Source organism: Oratosquilla oratoria, chromosome 36 (genome assembly GCF_046742065.1).
Source record: "Oratosquilla oratoria isolate Oo_2021 chromosome 36, ASM4674206v1, whole genome shotgun sequence".
NCBI lineage: Eukaryota > Metazoa > Arthropoda > Malacostraca > Stomatopoda > Squillidae > Oratosquilla > Oratosquilla oratoria.
In genome coordinates, this window is record NC_134812.1 from 41,361,286 (window position 1) to 41,376,542 (window position 15,257).

At 40.0% G+C, this 15,257-nt stretch overlaps 1 protein-coding gene across 4 annotated transcripts in view; it reads right to left on the reverse strand.

The window, feature by feature from the left end:
* Positions 1 to 15,257, reverse strand: part of LOC143018981 (gamma-tubulin complex component 3-like) — a 91,217-nt gene that overhangs the window by 47,817 nt on the left and 28,143 nt on the right. For all 4 annotated transcript variants that reach the window (XM_076174662.1, XM_076174661.1, XM_076174663.1 and 1 more), the window contains exon 11: positions 4,881 to 5,073. In XM_076174662.1, coding sequence (XP_076030777.1) covers positions 4,881 to 5,073 — 193 coding nt within the window. The remainder of the gene's footprint in view (positions 1 to 4,880; positions 5,074 to 15,257) is intronic.

Here is a 15,257-nt window from a genome sequence, read left to right on the forward strand (position 1 = left end):
TCGTCCTGTTTACGTCCCTTCTTACAGGTTGCCTCATTCTCGTCGGCTTATAGCCCAGTCCTTGGTTGACGATTTGTTGAGTGAAGGTGTTGTACAGGAGTCCCACTCCGAGTGGAATTCGCCTCTTCTCCTGGTGCCTAAGAAGGATGGATCTTTTCGTCCTGTGGTTGATTATAGGAAAGTCAATGAGGTCACTCTTCCTGATCATTATCCTCTGCCTATCTTAAGCGAGCTTCTTCAGTCCATTGGCAATGGTAATACAGTGTTCACCACTTTAGATTTAAAAGCAGGTTTTTGGCAGATACCCCTGGAGGAGAAGTCTCGTAAGATCACGGCCTTCTCGACTCCCAATGGGCACTATGAATGGCTTCGTTGCCCCATGGGTTTGCGGAATGCTCCTTTGACTTGCCAGCGTCTAGTTAACTCTATATTTCATGGCTTAATTGGGAATGGACTTTTTGTTTACCTGGATGATTTGATTCTTGTTTCCAAAGATGTGGAGAGCCACTTTTCTAAGTTGTCCATGGTCTTGCAACGGTTTGCTGAAGCTGGGTTGAAACTCAACTTACCCAAGTGTTCCTTTTTCAAGGCTAGTATCCAGTTTCTAGGTCATGTTGTAGACAAACATGGTATCCATACCACTGGTGAAAAGATCAAGGCAGTCAGAGACTTCCCTGTACCGAAGTCGGTTGAAAATGTACGGTCCTTCCTTGGACTTGCAGGATACTATCGTGCATTTATTAAAGACTTTGCTTCAATTGCTTCCCCTCTCACTCGCCTTCTCAAGAAGGACTCTTCCTTCCAGTGGCGTGATGTCCATCAGACAAGTTTTGATTCTTTGAAGCTTGCTCTTACTGAAGCACCTGTATTGGCTTTCCCTGATTATAGTATCCCCTTTACTATTTGTACAGATGCTTCTGGTACAGGTATTGGAGCTGTACTTATGCAACAAGTAGAAGGAGGTAGACCTCATGTTATTGCATATGCTAGTCGCATTCTTAACAAGCCTGAGTCCCGTTACTCTGTTACTCATTTAGAGGCCCTGGCTGTGGTGTGGGCTTTAAAGCACTTCCGTGATATCATTTTTGGATATCCTATTACAGTCTACACGGACCACACTGCTGTCACTCAGCTTTTTCAAGGAAAGAATCTGTCAGGTCGCCTAGCCAGATGGTTCCTCACGATTGAGGAATTCAATCTAACCCTAAAGCATTTGCCCGGGCGAGCTAATCATGTTGCTGATGCACTTTCACGGAATATCCCTGTTGCTGCTGTTACCGTGATTGATAACTTTTCCCTGCAGGATCTGGTAAAAGCTCAGCGTGAAGACCCTGTCTGGTCTGCTGTCATTTATGCTTTGGAGTCTGGTGATGATTCCACCTTACCAGCTTTACCAGTACCTCTGTACCAATTTTCCCTACAGGACGAAGTTCTCATTCGCAATGTGGAAGTGTTTGAGCAGGATGTGGCACAGCTAGTGATCCCTGAGTCTCTAGTTCCCATTGTTTTGTCCCTTGCTCATGATGCCCCTCAGGCTGGTCACCCAGGTCGTGACAAAACTCTGGCTATGGCACGGAAGAAGTATTATTGGCCTAAAATGCGACTAGACATTGCCTCTCATGTGGCCCGGTGTAGTTCTTGTGCCCAGAACAAAGGTTCTACGAGCACTGCTCCCATTTTAGAGTACCCTATTCCTTCTCGCCCCTTTCAGACTGTAGCTATAGACCTTTTGCAACTGCCTCGTAGCACACAGGGCTCTGTGTATGTCCTTGTATGTGTGGATCATTTTAGTCGTTTTGTGGCCCTAGCTCCCTTACGTAACAAATCTGCACCAGTTGTAGCACATGCTTTAGTTTCCCATGTGTTGTGTCCATACACCACTCCTTCGGTGCTCCTTAGTGATAATGGGGCTGAATTTAAGAACGAGGTTTTGGCAGGCATTTGTGCACGTTACGGCATTAAACAAACTTTTGTTACTGCTTATCATCCGGCGTCCAATGGTCTTGTAGAGAGGACGAACAGGAAAATTTTGGAGATCTTACATCACCTTGCTAGTCATTTTCATGAGTCTTGGGAGGATTGGCTTCCCCATGTTAGTGCTTGTATCAACAGCACCATAAACGCTTCCACGGGAAAAACGCCCCACTATGTTGTCTTTGGATCAGAGAAACGACTCCCTTATGACATGCTTGACAGTCCTGCTCGCCCCCTCTACAATGTGGATGACTATAGTAAACTTCAGGATCATGTGCTGCATGATATTTATGCGTCTGTTAGGGACAAACTTGTTATTTCCAAGGCTGACATGTTAAAACACCAACATGGTCGTGCTAAGCCTGTGAACATCATTGTTGGGGATCATGTCTTTAGGAGCATGCCGGACCGCCAGTCCAAACTAAATTGTAAATTCACAGGTCCCTTTTTAGTAACAGAACAGCTCCATCCCAACAAATTCAGGGTTTTTGACCCATCTACGGGTCTTAGTGAGATTTGCCATTCTGACAGGCTTAAAAAGACACAGGTGCCCATACCTGCATTCACCCAACCTCCCCCAACACTCAATGTTCCCATTGTATCACCCATTGTGGGCCACTCGTATCATCTACGTTCACGAGGTGCTAGGCCTTGATGATCGAGTGAGCCTCTTGTATGTATTTGTATGTAATTGGATTGTGAAGTTTTGTACCCCCCTAGCCCTTACTATTGTAAATTGTGTATTTTCTTGGGCGCAGACTCATTTGGGTTTGGCGTACCTGTGGTAGGGGATGTAATCTTTGTTATGTTTACAACTGTTATTTTTCTGCCAATGGTGTTTTGTTCTTCCCATTGTCCTATGTCTCTTGTCTATTTCATGTGTATTTTGTATATTGTGTATTTTGTATTGTTTCATGTCCCGGACGTCCGGCAATTGTCCTATGTATTTTTTTTTACTGGCACCAGTTCATATATATATATTTCATGTGTATGTATAATTGACTGTGTTTGTATATGTTGTTTATGTATTCCTTTATGTATGTGTATATGTGTTATGTTATGTATAGGGTGTGCTGATGAGCCAATTTCTTTCCACGCTTCTGTCATTCCCCTGTGGTGTGTGTGGAGTCAGATGTATATGTTGTCCATTTTGTCTTGCTATGGTCAATTGTTTTTCTCATTTGCTCAGTGGGGTCACTGAGGGTGGTGGCCGAGCATTGTATTGGTGACATACTTCTTGTGTGTTGTATATACATGTTTGCAATGTTGTTTATTTATTGCCATATATTTATTATTGTATATATCTGTGAACATTTTTTCTTCTTTTTTGTAATCGCAAATGCGATTCATGTATGCTTTTCGCGCCAACTCAAGGGTTGGCGTGGGGCAGTCTTGATCTCGCCTCCTAAGTGTACGCACGCTATTTCGTGTAGTGAAATATTTACTTTTGTGTTGTGAAATATTTACTTTATCATATAACCCATTGTTTCATTTAAGCCACCCTAATACAACCACTTCAATACAATGATGCCTACGTAGGCATCATGAGGGGTGAGTGGGTGCATGAGAAAGCTGGCATCATGATTATATTTTTAGTAGTTGTGCATGAGTTACCCCCAGATTCTGTGAACTGGTTTGAGCAAAGTTTCTGTGTATATTATTACTCAGTGTAAAAGAGAAAGAGTAATACAGCAGTGATTCTATATTTTATAATACAAGTAGTGTGATGCATCGTACATATGGCAGCCGAGGCTGCATGCAAGAATTTGAGTCATACTGAAGTGGGTAAGTATTGGTAAGGCTAATGAAAAAAGGTTTGGGTACTTGGAAAGAACAAATGAAAAAAAATTAGCAGAGAGTGTGGAAAGAACAGGTGGATGGACTGAACTTGAAGGGACAATCAAGGATGAGATAGATGGACAAGGTGAAAGGGGCTATGAGCAAGAGGGGTGTCTGTTGTACATACACATATGTATAAAATAAAAAAAATTAGCTCCGAAAAGAACCTAGGAGTAATTATTAACAAAGACATGTCACCAGACAAGCATGTAAACAAAATAGTCGGAGAAACCTACAATGTACTAAGAACAATAAAGGTGGCCTTTAACTACATGGATGAAAAAAATGGTTAAGAAAATATTAGTCACGCTGCGACACCATGGACACCCAACACAAAAAAGAATATAATGAAATTAGGAAGAATTCAAAGAGCAACAACAAAGATGGCACCAACACTTTCAAAATTAACATACAAAGATTGTCCAAACTAGAACTGACAACCCTGGAACAAAGAAGAGAAAGAGGAGATCTACTGGCCATTTACAGAATCATGAAAGGTATGGAAGTCCTTGATGGAGAAGATTTATTAAAGTGGGACAGAAGAAAAACAAGATGACACGAAAAGAAACTCAAAAAGGATAGTTATACAGGTAGAAGAGATCTGAAAAAGAATAGTTTTCCACACAGAGTGGTAGTTGTCAGAACAAATTGGACAAAAAAAAAAAAAAAAAAATAGTATGTGCAAAAACGATACAAGAATTTAAGAACAATCTAGATGCTGAGAGATACAAAGATGGGTCACTACGATCATTGCTCCCTTTCCATACAATACATCTAGATAAATACAAATAGGTAAATACATTTGGGTATCTGTTTTGTTTCCTTTAAATTCCAAGCCTCTGCCCATACAAAATTGTAGGCACAATCACCCTTTAAGTCTTATCTTTGTGCTCATCTCCCGGTAACTATGTCTAATGACACTTTCCACCCTCTCAACCAAGATGTTTATTTGCTTCCCTTACTCTTATAATTTCCCTCCACTCCCACTCTTCCATTCCTTGTTACATGACCCTAAATACTTAAATACCTATTATCACATTAATTTTAAACTGAAAACTACAACTTACTCAAGCACTTCCATTAAATAGTGTATAAAGTCTCCCTGTCCTAGAAGTAAGTATCTCCGCATAGCTCTGAGGTGCTGAACAAGCTTGTGCTGCTGGAGAATCTCATCTAGCACATGTCTGGAGGTCTCTCGGAATGTTAGGTTGATCAGGTGGTCCAGCTGGATGTTCTCGTCTTGACTGAAGAGTGATTCAACTGCAACAAAAGGATTTCATTTAATACAAAAATACATCATACATTTACAATAGATTTAGATCCCCTTTATGAGGGGTATGATTGAGTCAATATTTCCTCTAGCTTCTCTCCTTTAAAACTTACCTCCAACTCATTGCCACCCTCACCCCTTGTCCATCTTATCACCTCACTCTTTTACCCACATTTTCTTTCAACTTTCTCCTCTCATATACCCTCCTGAATTCTGCCCCTTGTTGCTTCAAACCCTCCTCTGACCCAGCCACAGTGTCATCGGCAAACAATATCTGGCTCACCTCCCTTTTCCCTCCACTTTCGCAAACCAAATCTAATCCCGTAACCATTACCCTCACAATTACCTCCCACACCTCACCATATACACATTGAACCAAAGTGACAACAATGGCACAACCCCACCTACCCTTCAAACCACTCATTTTCACCATTTCCAACCCTAACACAAACTCTACTACTCACATTAAAAACTTATGACTGCCCTGCTGTTAACAATTTTCCCACCTATCCTAGATATCTGCAACATCTCCTACAATGCTTTCCTGTCCACCCTGTCATAAGCCTTCTCCATATCCATAATAAATAAAGAAAGAAATAAGTAGTAGCATGTTAAGTTGGACTAATAATTGGTTGAATGATCAAAAACATTGAGTTGTTCTACATGGCAAAACTTCTGGATGGAAAAATGTTATGAGTGGAGTTCCTTAGGGTTCTGTTCTTGGGCCACTTCTATTCATACATACATATACCAAAGGCCTTTTCCCCCTTACATGGGGGGTAGCCAAAAAGAAAAAGGTATAGAAACCACTCCCACCCATTCCATTTCCTATATATTCCACTCCCCTCCACCCTCCTCCCTCCCTCTCACCTTGGCACCTCCTGGATGACAGATCATCCCTGCATCCTGTCCACTGCCCTGGGTCAGAAGCAGTGTCGCAAGACACAGCACATCCACAGCAAGGCCACTTCATAAATTCGGCGACCCCCCCTCTCCGTCCCCTCATGCAGAAAAGGAGAAGACGGGGAGAAATCCCTTTGGGCTGCGTCATTTTTTTTTTTCTCATACATACTTCCTCAGCCCCCATCCACCACATAGTATATATAAATGATATAGACCACGGACTAAAATCAATTGTCTCCAAATTTGCTAATGATACAAAACTGTGTAGAATGGCAAATGATAATTTAAAATGATTAGATATTCAGGAAGATTAAGGAAAACTACAACAATGGTGTGAAAAGTGGCTAATCAAATTTAAACTAAAATCTATTGTCTCCAAATTTGCTAATGATGCAAAACTGTTAGTGTGTGGGTGGAGGAAGAATAAGTGAAGATGGGCTGGAACTCCTTTATTGCTTATACATATACCAAAGGCTTTTTCCCCCTTACACAGGGGGGTAGCAATAAAGGAGCTCCAGCCCATCTTCGCTTATTCTTCCTCCACCCACACTCTCATCTGTCTAAACCATTCATCCATACAAAACTGTATTTACCTAGTCATCCAGGAGGTGCTAAGATGAGAGGGAGGGTGGAGGGGTGTGGAGTGTATTCAGGGATGGAATGGGTGGAAATGATTTTATGCCTTTCCCTTTTTGGCTACCTCCCTTGTAAGGGGGAAAAAGCCTTGGTATATGTATGTATTATACAGGAAGGGAGCTATGCTCGTGGTGACCCGTCTTTGTATTTTTCAGCATCAAGTTTGTTCTTAAATTCACCCCTCTGTGTGGGAAGCTATTCTTTTTCAGATCTCTTCTATAACTATCCTTTCTGAGTTTCTTTTCATATTCTCTTGTTTTTCTCTTGTCCCACTTTAATAAATCATCTCTATCTAGGACTTCCATTCCTTTCATAATTCTGTAAATAGTCAGTAGATCTCCTCTTTCTCTTCTTTGTTCCAGGGTTGGTGGTTCCAATTTGGACAATTTTTGTTCATATGTCAATTTCGAGAGTGTAGGTGCCATCTTTGTCGTTGCTCTATGAATTCTAATTTCTTTATATTCTTTTTAGTATTGGGTGTCCATGGTGTTGCAGTGTACTCCAATCTTGGTGTTATCAGTGTAACTAATATTTTCTTTACCATTTCCTCATCCCAATAGTCAAAGGCCACTTTCATAGACCTTAGTAAATTGAAGGATTCTCCAACTATTTTGTTGATATAGTTGTCTGGTGACATGTCATTGCTGATAATTACTCCTAGGTCCCTTTCCAAACTCACTTTTTTTGAGGAACAGTGTGGATTTAGGACAGGTAGCGGTTGTGTAGATCAGATTTTTGTGGTAAGACAGATATGTGAGAAAGCTATAGGAAAGGGGAAGGATGTTTTTTGGGCCTTTATGGATCTGGAAAAGGCTTACGACAGGGTAGATAGAAAGGCACTGTGGGAGGTTTTGCGGATATACGGGATAGGAGGAAAGCTTCTCGGAGCTGTCAAGAGTTTTTATGAGGGTAGTAGAGCTTGTGTCAGGATTAGAAATGGAGAGAGTGAGTGGTTCGAGGTAAAGGTGGGACTTTGTCAAGGATGCGTTATGTGGCCCTGGCTGTTCAACTTATACATGGATGGGGTGGTGCGAGAGGTAAATGCAAGGGTAGTGGGTCAGGGATTGGAGATGGTTAAAGAAAATGGAGAAAAGTGGGAGGTGAGCCAGCTGTTGTTTGCAGACGACACTGCGCTTGTGGCAGGATCGGAGGAGGGATTGAGGAAGTTGGTGACAGAGTTTGGGAGAGTGTGTGATAGAAGAAAGCTGAAGATAAATGTGGGTAAAAGTAAGGTGATGAGATGCACAAGGGATGAAAGTGGCAGTAGACTGGAAGTGAGCATTAAGGGAGAGCGACTGGAGGAAGTGGATAGTTTTAGATACTTGGGTGCAAATGTGGCAGGAAAAGGTGGAGTGAAGGTGGAGGTAGAATGTAGATTGAGAGAAGCGAGTAAATGCCTTGGTGGATTAAAAAGTGTAATGAGGAATAGACATTTGGGAATGGATGCTAAGAGGAGACTGTATGAAGGAGTGATTGTGCTAACAGCACTGTATGGAGCAGAAACATGGAACATAAGAGAGGAAGAGAGAAGGAGTTTGAATGTGTTTGAGATGAGGTGTCTGAGAAGTATGATGGGGGTTACTAGGCTAGAGTGAGAAATGAGGAGGTGAGGAGGAGAACAGGGGTGGAAAGGGAGTTGGGAGATAGGGTTGATGAAAGAGTATTTGGATGGTTTGGACACATGGAAAGAATGAGTGAAGAAAGACTAGTAAAAGAGGTATGGAAGGCAGATGTGGAGGGAGTGAACATGAAGGGACGTCCTAGGATGAGGTGGATGGATGGGGTGAAGGGGGCTTTGGGGAGGAGGGGAATGTCTGTTGAGGAAGGACAGGAGAGGACAGAGGACAGGGGTGAATGGAGAATGGTTGTATATGGATGATGATGTGATGCATGAGGTGGAATGGGTGGTGAGGTAGTATGTGTGAGCAAAATTTGACGCTCCCCGTCTTCTTTTATGCATGGGGGGACAGAGGGGGGGGGTCGCCGATTTAATGAAGCGGCCTTGCTGTGGATGTGCTGTGTCTTGCGACACTGCTTCTGACCCAGGGCAGTGGACAAGGTGCAGGGATGACCCGTCATCCAGCAGGTGCTAAGATAAGAGGGAGGGTGGAGGAATGTGGAGTGTATTCAGGGATAGAATGGGTGGGAGTGATTTTATGCCTTTTCCTTTTTGGCTACCTCCCTTGTAAGGGGGAAAAAGCCTTGGTATATGTATGTATGTACTTTCTCCAAACTCCATTATACTACATTTCTTAATGTTAAAGTTCACTTCCAACTCGACTCCATTCCCAGACTTTATATGAGTCTCTCTGTAGTGATTCACAATCTTCCTCTGTACTTACTTTAGTATTTTTGCATCATCTGCAAAGAAGTTCATATTATCATTCCACACCTTCATCCATGTCATTCATATATATGACAAACATGATTGGAGCCAATACCAAACCTTGTGGGACACCACTTATCATTACTTCCAAAGTCAAGTATTTGTCTCTACTACCCTCATTTTTCTTCCAGTCAAGAAGTCTTTCATCCATTCTAATAATTTTCCTTTAATACCACTGATTGATCCCATTTTTCTTAACCCCTTATAAGAAATATAAGTGCTCGGGTGCATCTAATGACTATGAAAGTTATGTATCAATACAGAGATTTAAAAAAGACAATAAGAAAAAGAAAACGACAATACAAAATTAACATCGCTGATAAATCCAAAGAGAATCCCAAAGAATTCTATAGTTACATTAGAGATAAAAAGGTTGTTAGGAATCACATTGGTCCACTATTATCTGCTGACGGTCAACTTGAATATTCAAATGAAGGAATGTGTAATATCTTAAACAATTATTTTAGCTCGGTATTCGTAAACGAAACACCTCAAAGTGAATTCCAAACTGAAACCTGTGAAAAGTCTAGGGTAAACTTACTCACTACAGTAAATATAACAAAAGAAAAAATTAAAAGGTGCAGAGATAAACTCAAAGTTAATAAAACACCAGGACCTGACGGTTGGCATCCAAGAATCTTAAAGGAAATGAAAAATGAGATTGTTGTTCCATTAGAAATTATTTTTAAGAAATCCATCATATCCGGAGATGTCTCAAGAGAATGGAAGCTAGCTAACGTTACTCCCATATTCAAAAAAGGTGACAAAAAGAAACCAAATAACTATAGGCCTATAAGTTTGACTTCAATCGTAGGAAAAATAATGGAAACTATCATCAGAGATGCTATCGAACATCATTTAGAAAGTAACAGTTTGATAAATGATAGCCAGCATGGTTTCAGACAGAAACGTTCTTGCGTGACTAACTTACTCGAATTCTACAACACAGTTATCTCAAATTATGACAAAAGAACCAATATAGATTTAATATATCTAGACTTTGCAAAAGCTTTAGATACCGTCCCACACGAAAGACTACTTACTAAATTAGCTTTACACAGAATAAGTGGTAGCCTATTAGGTTGGACTAGTAATTGGTTGAATGATAGAAAACAGAGTTACAAGTTACAAGTGGAGTTCCTCAGGGTTCCGTTCTTGGACCACTTCTATTCATAGTATATATAAATGATATAGACCATGGACTAAAATCTACTGTTTCCAAATTTGCTGATGATACAAAACTGTGCGGAGTGGTAAATGATCACTCAAACCAATTAGATATTCAAGATTTAGATAAATTACAGCAATGGTCTGAAAACTGGCTAATGAAATTTAACACAAGTAAATGCAAGGTAATGCACATAGGTAAAAACAACAGTATGATTACAAATTATTTTGAAATTCGTTAACAAAAGTCAATACAGGCACTCCTCGTTTAACGACCTACTCGGTTAACTACAACTAGGAGTAACGACGGGCTTTATGACAGACCAATATTCGTTTAACGTAAATCTCCCGAATTTATGACGTCGTGTACGATAATTAAGTTGGCCGAGGCAAATTTGTATGATGTTATAAATGAACTTGTACGGTGGATATTAGCTGTGAGGTGAAGTGTTCTGAAGCTTAGGTCTACATTACCATCCTGCAAGCTGGAAAAACTACCTGGGGTACAATATATACTGGTAGTGGTAAATTTTTAGTTTCGACCAAGGGCGCAATATAGTCATAGAAAATTAATTATTAATTTTGTAAATTATAATGTATCAACGTAATATGCAATTTTGTGAGCGGAAATAAAAAAATGGTGCCAAAACAAATTTCGTAAGTGACGAAGTCATGTCGGACGAATGGTACACCATGTTTGTTATGATAGATGCCGATGTCGATGAAATGAAAGGATGATAAATTCGCCTAACCTAAACTAAACTAAACTAACCTGTGTTTGATAAATCATTACCTGCAAATTAAATGTCATCCCGCTCGTCCTCGTTGTCGTCGTCGTGAGAGACGTTGGCAGACGACAAGATGGCGTCCCTATCCTATGCTACCGACTTCATTCATTAGCATATTTTCTTGTAGCGCGGTATTTTTTACTTTCATTTCCGCCCACAAAATTCCATATTACGTTGATACATTTTAATTAATTTTCTATTGCTATATTGCGCCCATGGTCGAAACTAAAAAAATACCCTGGTATTCAATATGGAATGTCAGTATATGCGGATTTGGTCATATACGGTAATTTCGGGAACATAACCACCGTAAATAAAGCTTTAATGTACTGTATAAAAGAGGGAAATACACGAAAATAAAGATACGTATTGCTGGACATTGTACATACAGTACATGTACGTATATGTATACACTTTCGCTTAACGACCCAATTCGGTTAACGACGGCGCGCTGGTCCCAATTGTCGTCGTTAAACGAGGAGTGGTTGTAGTGAAAAAGATCTCGGCGTAATTATCGGTAACGACCTCAAATCATCCAAGCAGTGTATTTCAGCCTCTGAGAAAGCAAATAAGATTCTAGGACTGATTGCGCGATCTTTTGATTTCAAAAGTCCATTACTCATTAATAAGCTATATAAATCGTTAGTTCGTCCACATTTGGAATATGCTGTTTCCGTATGGTCACCGAATCTCATTAAAGACATTGACAGACTGGAAAAAGTACAACGGCGAGCCACAAAATTGATTCCAAATATCAAAAAGAAATCGTACGAAAATCGGCTAAAACACATGAATCTGTTTTACCTAAAAAAGCGTAGACTCAGAGGTGACTTGATACAGGTCTTTAAGATTTTAAACTGAATTGATAACATCAAAAGTGACCAAATTTTCACATTGAATGAGAATCAGACAAGAAACAATGGTCTCAAACTGTCTGGAAATAGATTCAATTTGGAAGTAGGTAGAAACAACTTTGCCAACCGTGTAGTTAATGAATGGAATAAACTTCCTGCACAGGTAGTGCAATGTAGTTCAGTTCGAAGCTTTAAGAATCATTTAGATAAACACCTAAGCAAGATGCTGTAATCATTATAATTTATTTTATATTATTTGTTTTTGTTTTGTTATCATTTGTCTGTCTGATTTTCATTTATTATTAGTTATATGTCAATTCATTATTATTTACTATTTACCTGTTTGTTTATTATCTAACTATACCTATGCATCTATTTATGTATTTTATTTGTTATTTACATTATTATTGTATTTATTTATTTTATAATTATGATTTTTTTTTCGCATCCGACCTAGATATGTACCAAAAGGTCTCCTGTCGGCATGCTCCGCCTTTGTAATCCTTTGTTACGGGCCAAAATCTCGCGGGCAGTATTAGCTGCCAGACGTGCGATGTTGCGTCATAATACTTGCATTATAAAAAATAAAGTTACCACTGTATTGCTCATTCTCTTTCACCCGTGAATTTTGATAACCATAGAAAATATGATGAAGCCAGTTTACAGAGTATGGGGGTCACACAGGTACAACTACAATATATATAATCAAGACGCCGACATCGGCATCCTCACGTACCCACTTGCTCCTCATGACGCCTACATAGGCGTCATCGTATCGAAGGGATTAACCACTTCAGTACGGGACTTAAATCTCGCGGGCAGCAGCCAATGCCAGCTGTATGACGTAACGTAATAATATTCGCATCATAAAATATAGTCACCGCTTATATCGATCGTTCTCTCTTTCACCCGCGAATTTTGAAAACCACAGAGAATGGGATTCAGGGCGCATTTGGGAGAATGTAAAAACACAGGGGCGACTACAATAAATATAATCAAGACGCCGATATGGCAGCGTCGCGAATCCACTTGCTCCTCATGACGCCTACATAGGCATCATCGTATCGAAGGGATTAATAGCCTTTTCTATGGTATTTTATCAAATGCTTTTTGTAGATCTAAAAAAGCACAATCCACCCATTCATCCCTTTCTTGTATTATTTTTATTAGTCTCAAGTAGAAGTAAATCAAATTTGTGGCACACGATCTTCCTTGTTTAAATCCAAATTGTGTTGGATTCAGTATATATATTCTTTTCTTCCAGATATTTAGCCCATCTACTTTTGATAACTTTTTCACATATTTTTGCTATCGGGCTTGTAAGAGAGACCAGTCTATAGTTAGTTGGATTTTCTTTATCCCCTCCTTTATACATTGATACAATATTTGCATTTTCCAGTCCTGTGGTACCTTTCCTTCTTTGAGTGAGTAATCAATTATCTTGTATATTTTGTCTGTCGACTCATCTATGCATTCTTTTAATATCCAGCTTGCAATTCCATCTGGACCGTGTGATTTTCTGACATCAAGGTTTTTTTTATTTGGTCTATAATTTCCTTGTCACAGTTATTTCTTTCATTGGGGGGTATCTTTAAGTGATCATTTGTGGAATGGCAAATGATCACTTAAACCAATTAATGTTCAAGAAGATTTAGATAAAGTACAACAATGGTGAGGTGAGGAGGAGAACAGGGGTGGAAAGGGAGTTGGGAGATAGGGTTGATGAAAGAGTATTAGGATGGTTTGGACACATGGAAAAAATGAGTGAAGAAATATTAGTAAAAGAGGTGTGGAAGTCATAGGTGGAAGGAGTGAACATGTGGGGGAGACCTATGATGAGATGGATGGAATAGAACTCCTTGTTTTCGGTCTCCATTCTCTTTGCATTTTTTCTTTAGCTTTCCCCTTTTAGTATTTTCTCTTTTTCTGTTTCCTCAACACTCATTTTTCTTTTCATCCACATCTAGTTATAGTGTTCACTCCTTGTCAATTTGCTTGCTTTTTCTAACATGTCCTGTACTACCATTTGCAATCTTAGTTTTATCTTTAGGGGGCAATTTCTTTCCTTAGAATATTATCCCATTCTATACACTTCTTCTATATCTTTCTCTACTTCCAGGTCACCATCTTGTATTTCTTTTTGAATTGATATTGCCGTTTCTTTTTCTGATTTTTCTCTCATGTACCTCACCAGACCAGGTTTTTCCCTTAGTCCATTTACCACAATGCACAAGGGACTCTCAAGAACTCATGTGGAGCGCCAGCATCAGTCTCGGCAATGACTCAACCAGAGCCTCACCTGACCATGTGATAATGAACAGTGCTTATTTGAGGAACACATGTGCAGTACCTGTTGCAAGATGACTGAAAGGAATATTCAATTCTTTAGATGTCTTGTGTGCACATAAGCACACGCATGCATTTGGTGCAGGATGGAACATCTGACATCTTCAGAAAACTCCCAAGGGACCCACCATTGTGTCAGACCTGACAGTGGTCATAGGGGTCAAGCGCATCTGACCTCATAGCAGACATCTGGGCCAAGCAGCTGGGACACCTGTGTCCAACATTGCCAAACTGTAAGATCAGCATACATCAAAATTATATCTCTTTTATGCATTCCCTTTGTAAATATTGACCTATGCATGAATACGGAGTGTCCATAGTCTATGCATTGTACATTGTAGCAATAAGATTGTACATTGTAGAAATACAAGAAAATAAATTGTTATAGCTAAATGTTGTGGCAACAGCCACTTTGTGCCTGTAAATAGAATTTGGCAACTGTCCTAAAGTCTTGCTCAGGGTTGTTCCAATAATGTAGTGCAGCTTAGACAAGAAAATTAAAGCCAACAATCCATCACTTCACTTGTCTCACCAAACTCACAAATCTACACACCAGCCCCCATATTCTCTGTCTTCATGAGTCATCAGCATGAGAACATTTTGTATCTGACTTCCCAATCCATGTACAGTGGCCGCGAAAAGTTTGGGCGCAAAATTATAGGCGCCCCAACTTTCCCCTAAACTCAAAACATGAGAAAAATACAACTTTCCACTCAAACTTTTCGCTATTTTTCAATGCTAGCGTTTGTACCCGTATTTAGCCGAGACAATACACACTATTTGGCAACTCTGTTTAGGCGCACTCGATGTCACATGGAGTCAGTTTCTAAACATCTCTCATGGAGAGTAGTCTTTTTTTTGCGGTGGTCTATGTTTTTGTGCCTTGATATCTCCGTAATGGGAAGTGGTAAAGAGCTGGAAAGAGACACAGTTGTTACAATCATAACCCTCTATAAGGAGGGTTATAAGTGTAAAGATATTGCTACTCGTGTGGGAATTGGAGTGTGTCAAGTGCAAAAGTGGACCAAGAAATTTCGAGACGAAGGAAGTGACATCATTCGTACTCCAAAGCATCGCTCTGGTTGGCCAAGGAA